This window comes from Aulonocara sp. 'chitande type north' Nkhata Bay, linkage group LG11 (assembly GCF_057382095.1).
Source record: "Aulonocara sp. 'chitande type north' Nkhata Bay isolate Kocher_YH1m ecotype deep benthic linkage group LG11, A_spYH_male_GT1.1, whole genome shotgun sequence".
In the NCBI taxonomy this organism is placed as follows: domain Eukaryota; kingdom Metazoa; phylum Chordata; class Actinopteri; order Cichliformes; family Cichlidae; genus Aulonocara; species Aulonocara sp. 'chitande type north' Nkhata Bay.
Genome location: NC_141354.1, coordinates 18,706,213 through 18,717,319, shown reverse-complemented (window position 1 = coordinate 18,717,319; position 11,107 = coordinate 18,706,213). Strand labels below are relative to the sequence as shown.

The following is an 11,107-nucleotide window of genomic DNA, read 5'->3' as shown; positions in this document are numbered from 1 at the left end:
TGTGTGGTTAAGAGACTAAAACGATGTGTTGCATGTTTCTCCTCTTATCTGCTTTGCAACAAATTGTCAAAATGACTTAAATTTTGCCTCAGGTTTGATAAATAAAGGTTCCACCCTGAAATGATTGCATTATATTGAATTCTGTGATTATTCATTCTGAATTCTTCTTAGACACTAGCATAGGTAATCCTTCGACTTAGTGCTTTTGAAGGTAACGTGTGTAAACAACTGAATTGAAGTTTGCAAAGGCGAAAAGGGTTGACTACATGAGCAAACAGCATATTCTAATAATATCATTTACAAGGCTCTGGATGCATGACATTGTGACTGTGGCTTCCTAAAAGTTTGATCTTAAAATCACCCCATACAAAATCTAAGTTCAATCACACACGTTCCTGCATTTTAAGCAAAAGTGAGCATAAACATACAGGATCCAGATCCAGAGGTAAAATCATGATCCATTCACATTTAACGTGAGTGCTTGTGTGTGTGAAGTAAATGTGACTGCAGAGAACAGGTCAGAGAAAATCTGGTATGGCCTATATATGTTTTATTTTTACTTAAATCTTTAGAACATGAATACAAATAACCACTTTTATTCAACTTGACATAAGAAATCTAACAATATAAGTACTCAATCCCTCTCTATGCCAATCATAAACAACAACTATGTTTTTAAAGGATCTTAATCTGGGGGCAAAAAACTATCACATTGACTTCTGAATGCGCATGACTGTTGGTTATATAGTGTATGAGACGGCACGCTTTGAAGTTCAGTTTTCAGTGCAAAAGTCCTACACATAGAATAAGGCAAAAACTTTCTAGAAAGATTAAAAACTATACAAACACTGTTTAAAGAGAAAGGTTTTGCACAGTTTACGCAGACATAGGAAGGCCTACAAGGGTATACAAAACACATTGGTGTTGGTCCCAGTATAGATTAATATTGGCTAGTATATAATAACCCTTTATACTTTACCTCGGTTGTCCTAAAGTGGAGGAAAAGGAGGTCTAAGAACACCCTAGATTAAAGCATTTGATCAAAAGGTTCCTCCGCAATCATTCATTCATACAGTTCGATGGCTACAATTATAGTATAGGCAGCACAGGCTATAAATATAATGAAGGATATTTCAGTTATCTGGGTCTCCTCTGCTCCATCCCATTAGGCAGAAATCCTGCAATGATCGGCACTGGCCATATGAGAGCAGCAACACTCCACACAATGATAACCAGAGTCATAAAACAAGCCACAAGTGTCGACTCGATGGGTTTTCTGTTCAGCCTCCAACTTTTGTCCCCCTTCAGCTCGTCGAGGCTGAAATCCACGCAGCAAAAAGTGACTTGATCCCCGGTCTGCTGGCCCCTTGACCTACCCTGACCGAACTTCCGGTACCGGGACATCCCGCAGCCCACGCACAAGCGCAACTCCTGCTGACCCCCGGTGACTCCGAGGTGCTCGATGACAACGGGCGAGATCACCCTGTTGAAAGACGCGGCGAAAAAAGCCCTGCCGTGGTTGTTGGTGGTGTAGATGATAACATCACACTGGAAGCCGAAGCTGCTGTCCCAGCGGGCCACCAGCGACGTGGGCAGGAGTCTCTGGACGCTCACGTTGCACTGGGACAGACTCTGCATGGAGGAGGCGTCGGGCGAGGCGTCGCTCTCCTCCACAGACCTTTTGGAGAAGCGCACGTCCACCTCCAGGTTCGCCAGGAACCTGTTGGAGGAGTTGATGGGCGGCAGGAGGAGGTCCTCGTCGCTCCAGCCTTGACATCGCGGGAGAAGTGCGGCCACCGCGGTCAGAGCCAGCAGGAGAGTCGGAGAGTTGTTCAGCATGGCACAGGGCGCGTCTCTCCTGCTCGCATGGTGCGGTGACGATCGCCGGAGACGGACGAGATGTGCAAATGTTTAATTCACCAGTCGCGAGTGTTTTTTTGTTTTTTTAACGCAGCACCCAGCGGAAAGATTCAATTCCCTGCTCGGCTGATACAAATGGAAACGTCCAAAGGCTGTCATGCGCGCATCCCCCCCTCCCTGCGGATGTTTCTATCCGTCTCGTTCTTCAAATGTGCCCATCTATCGGTACACAGACGTAGCAGGATGGGAAGAGCTGTGCGCTCTCAGCTCCGATCTTCACTTCCTGCCGGTCACTTCAGGTGTGAGCGCTGAGCATCAAAACACAAAGGAGTGGTTTGGGGGGGGGTCTCTAGTGCTCCAGTGCGCAGGAGCTCAGTGCATTACATATTTTCTAGTCATGACATACACATGCTTCATAAACCTACCACACCAAAAATAAATGAAAGCGTTATACAGAGAACGTCACGTGACCGTATAGAGGCCAGTTAATCAGCTGCCCTCAATTTATTTCTCAATTTATTCCTCTGAGGCACCAGGAGTTAGCAGCATTACCAGAAGTTTAAAAATAATCACGGGTCCCCCAGTGCACCCCTTTAGCCCCACTGAGCTACATGTCAACACATGAGAGAAAATCTCAAAAATTTCTTTATTTATTTGGATTTATTGAAATATTCACCAGGCTTGCTACATTTCCCGCACAGAGACATTTATTAAAATGTTAAAGTGCATTTTTTTTCAATGATTTGGCATCAAAAACGTGCAATTTCTAAAATCTCAGTTATACCCAACTACAAAAAAGCTTTAAAATGTCTTCTGACAGGGAGCAGTATTATTATGGTGGGGGAGCAGCAAATTCTGCGTATATACAGGTGTCATATTAGAGTCTGTTGATAAGACAATCCATCATTTGGAGCAGACTGAAATATGGATGTTTGGATGAATTTGGTGATTGCCCCACCTTTTTACCATCAGCAGCAAACCAAAAAATCAGCACAAACAGACATTGGTCACTGATTTCAGATGACGATTGTTATCGAGGGCAATTAGAGAAAAGTCTCAGGCCTTGATCCAGGGTGAATGGAAGAATCCTTACTGCCACTGCTTTTCCTCCAGTGATGAGGTCAGGTTAAAATTTCAGTTTGACTGCAAATTCACGCTCCCTAGGGGTTTCTACAGCCTGTGCGAGTTGGGGAGACGTCCCCGTGTAGCACATGCGTGTCCATATGTTTATAAAAGTGTTTGAAGTATTTTGTGCCACAGAGAAGCATGATAGGATTTCAGGTGATAAGGGACAACAGCATTACAGCAAGGACGCAGCGACTTTGACTGTTGTTTCATTTGACGAACTGAGCTGAGAGATAAGAAGTTAATCCACCACATGCAGGAAAGATTAACCTCCGGACCTTTATTTATTCAGATCAGATTAGATTCATTGAGTTCAGCCTGAATGATGGTCTCTGAGCAAACAGCAGGGTTTTAGTGCCTTGCTCAAAAACAAGTGCTGCTCTTTCATTTCCACACAAGTAGCTATACCTTGACCGGACACTTTGTTAGGGGGACCTTGCATGGACCCTCTTTTTGCCTTCTAAACTCCCTTAATTCTTCATGGCACATATTCAACAGAGTGCTCAAAACAATCCGAGATTTTGGTCAGTGTTAACATGACAGCGTCACAGGGTTGCTGATTTGCTGGCTGCACATCCATCCAAAAGGTGCTCTACTGGATTGAGAGCTGGAAACTGTGGAGGCCATTTCAGTACAATGATCTGATTGTCATGATTAAGAAGCCAGTTTGACATGATTTGAGCTTTCTGATGTGTTATCCTGCTCCAGCCATCAATTGGTTTAGGTCTTATTTGTCAGATGGAACTTTCTCTGTCAGCCTTCTCGGTTACGAATCGTCTTCTGCTCCTCTGTCATGTGGTGTCCCACAGGGCTCAATTTTAGGGCCACTGCTCTTTTCTCTGTATCTACTGCCTCTGGGTTCTATCCTTAGAAGGCATGGGATCTCATTTCACTGTTATGCCGATGACTGCCAAATTTATTTGACACTAAAACGCAAGGATGCCATCTCCATAAAACCTCTCTTGACATGTCTAGATGACATTAAAGCTTGGTTGGCTCGAAACTTTTTAAATTTTAATAAAAAGAAAACAGAAGTGTTGGTGTTTGGACCCAGTGGTCCCTGTGAGTCCTCCTCTGTTGTTTTAGGATCCCTGGAAGTCTATTTTAAATCTGTTGTTACTGACCTTGGTTTTAAGTTGGACAGTGATTTTAAATTGGACAACCAAATCAGAGCAGTGGTGAAGTCCAGTTTTTATCATTTAAGGCGACTGGCAAGACTAAAATCTTTTCTTTCGAGGCAGCACCTTGAAACAGTGATCCATGCTTTTATTTCTTCCCGCCTGGACTACTGTAACTCACTTTATGTGGGGGTCAGTCAGTCATTGCTCTCACGTCTGCAGCTGGTTCAAAATGCGGCTGCACGACTCCTAACAGGAACTCGAAAAAGAGAGCATATAACCCCCGTGCTGGCCTCTCTGCACTGGCTGCCTGTGTCTTTTAGAGTTAATTTTAAAATTCTTATGTTTGTTTTTAAATGTCTACACAGTCTTGCCCCGCCTTACCTCTCTGAGCTTCTTCATCCCCACATACCCTGTCGGTCTCTCAGGTCAGCTGACCAGCTGCTCCTGGAGGTACCGAGATCCAGGAGGAAGCTCAGAGGGGACAGGGCCTTCTCTATTGTGGCTCCAAAATTATGGAATAATTTGCCCATGCATGTTAGAGAGGCCCCTTCACTGTCCACTTTTAAATCACGTCTTAAAACCCACTTTTATTCCTTGGCTTTTAACCTCAGTGAGACTTAGTTTCTTTTTTAATGCAGTAGTTATTTAATTAATGATTTCACTCTTCTTTTATTTGTTTTTTATTTATATCTCATGTAATTTTATTTTACAGTTCCAATGTACAGCACTTTGTGTCAGCTGTGGTTGTTTTAAAGTGCTTTATAAATAAAGTTGATGATGATGATGATGATCAGAAGATGGGTACACAGCATGAACAATACTGGACATGGTCAGCAACAAATTTAAGCATTTAAACTGTGGCCATGTGGTACTAAGAAGCCAAAGTGTGACAAGAAAATTACCCCCCACACCTTTACACCACCCCGAATCATTGATACAAGGCAGGATGGATCTATATTGTGACCCTGCCATCCAAATGTGGAAGCAGAAATGGAGATTCATCAGACCAGATAATAGTTCTCCAGTCTTATATTGTCTAATATTGGGGAGCCTTTGTGACACGAGTAGCAGTGCAGTCTCCTGCTGCTGTCAACTGCTTCAGCGTTTGATGTTTTGTACGTTCAGAGACGCTCTTCTGCACACTTTGGTTTTAATCAGTGGTTATTTGAGTTACTCTTGCCTTCCTATCAGCTCAAATCAGGCCAGCCATTTTCACACTGACCTCTGACAACAAAAAGGCATTTTAACCCATAAAACTGATATTTTCCCTTTTTCAAACAATTCTTTATAAACCCCAGAGAGGTTTGTGTGGGGAAACTCCCAGCAGATCAGCAATTTCTGAAATACTCAAGAAACAACCATGCCACATTCAAAGACACTTTAGTCACCTTTCTCCCCCATTCTGATGCTCACTTTGAATTTCAGCAGGTCTCTTTGACGATGCCTTAAAGCCTAATAGCTCTGAGTTGCAGCCACATGATTGGCTGATTTGATAATAATGATGTGTAACTAATACAGAGACTGTATGAATAAATTCTGTCTGAACAATTTCAGCCTTTATCTTCCTTTAATGAAGTACGTGTTAATTCTCTAAAAACTGACAATCTAATAAAATTATATTCAAGTTTTTTACACACATTCAGTGATGAAGCATCCATGAGAAATACTACAGCATCATTGTTGTGTCATGACCCCACTGATGGGGAACTTACCTGGCACACACATCTAAAATCTCAGAGTTTTTGTTGTCTGCAGGAATATGGGGCCAGTTATTTGTACTGCTGTAACGTACAGTTAGACAACCGTATGATAGGGTGTTGCCACATTTTATTTCTGATTAAGTCAGGGAATGAGGGAAGATTATGATCTTGCCTAAATTTGTCCCTCACAGAGAGATGTTTTTGAGCGTCCAACACAATTTTTAGTCGACCCTTCCCACGTTGATACTGTACCTCCTTTCTGAGTTAAAAGGCACTTTTGTGTAAGCATGCTCATTCTGAACATTCTTTTGTCCTTCTGTCAGGACAACCTATTAATGGGTATCTCCTGCTGGATACATAAAGCCTTGCTGCTGCTCAAAGATAGCTGCAAGTTCAAATCCACTCAGGTCTAATGACGGTGCCACACACAAGCTACACAGCTTCTCAGCAAGCACAGAAGGCCACTCATGAACCAGGTGTACACCAACATGGCGAATGCGTACAGAGCCCAGGCTTATCCCCACCTGGGTCTGTCAGACCATCTCTCCCTTCTGCTACACCCAATATACACACAAAAGATCAAGAGCACTGGGATTACAACCAAAACCGTGAGAACATGGCCGCAGGATGCTATTCCGATGCTTCAGGACTGTTTCCACTGCACAGACTGGGATGTATTCAAGGTGCAGGACACTGACAATCGTGTCGCATTGGACAGTTACACCTCCACTGTCTTGGACTACATCTGTTTCTGTGTGGACAATGTAACAACTTGGAAACGACTCCGTGTGTTCCCTAATAATCCACCCTGGATGACACACGGAGTTCAACAACTTATTCGAACAAGGAACAACGCTTTCAAATCCGGGGACCAGGAGGCATACAGTGCTGCCAGGGCCAACCTGAGAAGAGGCATCAAGACTGCCAAGCAGCAGCACAGGAGGCGTATCGAGGCCAGGTTTGAGAACAACACAAACCCAAGGCAGGTCTGGGAGGGCATCAGGGCTATCACGGACTACAAAAGAAGAACACCATCACCCTCAGCTGACAGTTCTACTCTGGCTGAGGATCTAAATCTCTTTTATGCCCGTTTTGACAGGGAGAACACCGACCCTGTCCTGTCCCCTCTCCCCTCAACCGACCCTGCTCCGGTCCTGAGCACTCATGAGCTGAGGCGTGTGTTCCGGAGCATTAACACCAGGAAGGCGGCCGGGCCGGATGGAGTGCTGGGCCGGGTGCTAAAAGACTGTGCTGCGGACCTGGCGGACGTCTTCACCTCTATATATAACACCTCGTTGTCCTGTTCACTGGTACCATCCTGTTTCAAAGCAGCAACCATCGTTCCCATCCCAAAACAATCAAATGTCACATGTCTGAACGATTTCAGACCTGTGGCACTCACCCCCATTCCCGCCAAATGCCTGGAGAGACTGGTCATTAAACACATCAGAGCTGCTTTTCCACCATCCCTGGACTCGCACCAGTTTGCATACAGGGAGAACCGGTCAACCGAGGATGCGATCGCCACAGTGCTGCACACATTACTGAAGCACTTGGAACACAGGAATACCTATGCACGGCTCCTCTTTGTAGACTACAGCTCGGCTTTTAATACCATCCGGCCATACAAACTCCGTCCCAAACTCCACCAACTGGGACTTAACTCCTCTCTGTGCAACTGGATTGTGGACTTCCTCACTAACCGTAGACAGAGTGTCAGAGTGGGTAAGAACACCTCTTCCACCCTTGTGGTCAACACCGGTGCCCCTCAGGGGTGTGTTCTGAGCCCTCTGCTATACACTCTCTTCACCCATGACTGTATTTCCTCCTGCGCGTCCAATCTCATTGTTAAGTTTGCAGATGACACTACAGTGCTCGGACTTATATCCAACAATGATGAGACAAACTATAGGACAGAGGTGCAACAACTAGAGTCATGGTGCCACGACAATAACTTGGTCTTAAACACCAAAAAGACCAAGGAGATCATTGTAGATTTCCGGAAGAGGGGTCATAACAACCATCTGCCTCTCTTCATTGGCAGTGAGGCGGTGGAGAGGGTGAGCAGTTTTAAATTCTTGGGGGTAACTGTGACCGAGGACCTGTCCTGGGACAACCATATCACCTCAGTTGTACGGAAGGCCCAACAGCGCCTCTACTACCTGAGGAGACTGCGGAGCGCACACATTCCCAGATCTCTGATGTTGAACTTCTACAACTGTGCCATCAGCAGCGTTCTGACGTATGGATTTCTAGTGTGGTTCCCCAGCTGCACCAAGGCCGATCAGCAAGCACTCCAGCGGGTGGTGAAGGAAGCTGGCAGAATTATTGGAACAAGTCTGCCAGAGATCAGTAATATCTTCCCCACTCGCTGTCTGAGGAGGGTGCACAGTATCCTGCGGGACCAACATCACCCTGCACGCCACCTTTTCCATCTGCTGCCCTCAGGGAGAAGGTACAGGTCTATACAGGCCAGAACATCCAGACTGGCCAACAGCCTGTATCCACAGGCTGTGAGGCTCCTGAACTCTCTGCCCACCTCTCACGGACAATAACCATATCCAACTTCTTAATAGCAATGAACTGGTCTGCATTGGTGCATCATATCTTTATTCTCTTCCCCCTCCTGCCCCCCCCCCCCCTCTTTCTTAAATAGATAACTATCATATCTGATATCATATCTCACAGTACAATAATATTGAATGGGTTGCATTGTTGTATTTTGTCATGTTTCTCAGGTCTTTGTCTGAATTTCTACGAACATTATTGCTAAGGATTGTCTTATTGCATTGGAGTCACACTGGGTTAAATATGTACACTTGGGTTTTAAGGGGTATTTATTATTTTCTTCTTTTTTTTTTGGGTTGTATGGAAGCCCCAAACGCAATTTCATTGTTCTTGACAATGACAATAAATAAATAAATACAAATAAATACAAATACAAATGAAAGAAACTGTCCACATCCGTTCTTTTTTCCTTTTCAGTCATAAAACAGCCGCTGCATGCAAAGTGTCTTCCTGTAGTTACCCAGAGTGAAAATGCTATCTTTGGGTTGTCGTTCATTCTGCACATGGCAGAGCCTATTCAAGACAGCATATATAAGAAAAAAAGAATGAATTTAAAAGCTTGTGTGACAGTTTTTTGTTATTTAAGTGTGTTACCTTCTCACAGACTCAGACTGCCCATTAAGAGCAACAATCTCTCTCCCCAAGTTGTGAAGAATGTACTTTACTCGGCATTGCTATTTTTAAAATGATGTGTTTGTTTTTCTTTCTCAGTCCGAAGCTTCTACTTATGAAGCTGTAAACCCAATAGTCCATAACCCCTTTACTTGTTTGCTCATCTACTCTCCGCCCTTTGAGCTTTCTTTATGTTGGTGCTTGTTTCCTTCGACCGTATTGTGCACTCAGGGGAAACCAGACACATCAATAAACATGTTCCTCTGCAGCAGCAGGGGTTTTCGTACACACTGTGTATCACCTGGCTGTTCTATCTGATAGGAGACACAATCCCCCGCCCGCCACCCTGCCCTCTTTGTGTTATGGATCCAGCACTTTATCACAAACGGCCAATATGATTACACCTACAGCTGGGGACACGGCTGCAGTTAATCTCAAGGGATTTTTTTTTTTAGCTCTAATGATAGTTTCAGTATTAGGACTGGTGGTTAAACACCTGATCGCTTTTTGGCAGGTTGCCCTGAGCTGCAAAATCTCACTAACTCCAAAAACTTGATGAGACCACGACCAACCTTTCTCCTTTTACCTTTTGAAAGAGGTTTAAACTAGTGTCTTAACATTTGGCATTTTTGAAGCATTTGTACTTTTATTTATTAGAGATGCATTGCATTTGTTTTTGTTTTTTGTTTTTCATCTACAGCATCATTGTTTAGTCTTTTCCCTTTATTTTTCTATAAATTGCATTTCTAGGCTAGGCTTCAGCTCCCCACAACCATAAATTGCACAGGCAGGTAAGAAAATGGAAAGGTGGTCATTTACTTCGTGCCTTATGGTCACGTGTAAAAATTCAAGAGTTCTGGTCCAGAATATCTGAAAACATTCATGATCATTTAGGGATTCTGTCACACACGATTCATTTTAGGCAGCGACTCAAAATCAGAGGGAGAAGACTAACATTTTTTTGACTGTTTGGTCAGACACATGCACACGCTGGAGGTCGTTTTGTTGGGCTCTCGCAGTGCTTCTGCTGTTCCCCCTCACACAGGCACAGGAAGCAAAAATAGGACCTGCTGATGGGTTGATCCAGAAAGCCAGCTCGGCTCATGTAATTCATGTAATGGCCACTCTCCGGGATCTCCTGCATACTCATGCGACTGTGTTAGGAGACACAGGAAACCTTTATGTGACAGCAGCAATAAGGACTCTAGTAAAAAGCAAAAGTAGAGACAAATCTGTCAGGAGCCATGAGGAGAGAGCAACGGACACTGGACGCCGTCTGCAAAAAACATTCTTTTTGGGGGGGATTACCACTGCAGTGCAACTGTAATCACTTTCATTTGCATTAAAGGAATTGAAATGGGCTCACAGTGGTTTAAGTTTCCCAATATCAAGTGTTCCCTTCACTGTTTTGATCAGTGTAGTTTGTTTAAAGGGCTCCTAGGTGTGGAAAGACAGGGGTGGAGACCTGTGTTTTTATATTATTTTCTGTGCATTTTTTGGGCAAGCATAAATAAAAACTGTCCATAACAACAACAACAAAGCAAGATGGATGGATTCAATGCAAAAAAGCATCATGAGCAGCAACTGCTCTCTGCCCTTTTGATTTTAAACAAAACAAGACACTAAAGGTTTCCCTGAGGTGCAGATTGATTACGGCCGTTGCTCTTACTGTGTCCATCGTCCTTAAAGGGTTCAGGAAAAGCCAAATTATCCTCATGTCTTAATTGCTTAACTTTCATAACATTCTCTTCTTCAACTTTTTAAACAGAGGGTATGTCTTTGAGGAATTAATTATGTCTTTTAGCAGTCTACTTTTCCCAACAGCTTAAATATAATGCATCAGGAAAGATAATAAGCTATTGACAGAATTAGAGTGAGGATTATTCTGTTTTATCTTCGCAGAATGAGATGAGATATGGACGCCTCTTGTATGAATTGTTTTCTCCTGTGCTGTTTAAATGGTGTAATTTGCTCCAGAGGCCTGCCTTCGTGTATTTGATGTGAGGGCCAGCTGAAAGATACCTTGGCCTCAATTTGCACCTGAAAGCTCCCGTGTGCTCGCCTCTGTTTAATTATGACAGCGTATCCCACTCGGTCTTTTTCTCTTTTTTTTGCTTGAAA

The 11,107-nt window shown here is 43.8% G+C and overlaps 1 protein-coding gene across 1 annotated transcript; it reads right to left on the bottom strand.

Moving 5' to 3' along the window:
• Positions 1 to 518: 518 nt before the first annotated feature.
• Positions 519 to 2,170, bottom strand: tmem158 (transmembrane protein 158). The gene has a single exon (XM_086310891.1). It carries the CDS (start codon positions 1,837 to 1,839, stop codon positions 1,138 to 1,140), a length of 702 nt encoding a protein of 233 aa, XP_086167017.1. The 5' UTR covers positions 1,840 to 2,170; the 3' UTR covers positions 519 to 1,137.
• Positions 2,171 to 11,107: the final 8,937 nt, after the last annotated feature.

Bases quoted from the DNA above. Each gene is read 5' to 3' on its own strand.
- tmem158 (XM_086310891.1), bottom strand. From the start codon at position 1,839: ATGCTGAACAACTCTCCGACTCTCCTGCTGGCTCTGACCGCGGTGGCC.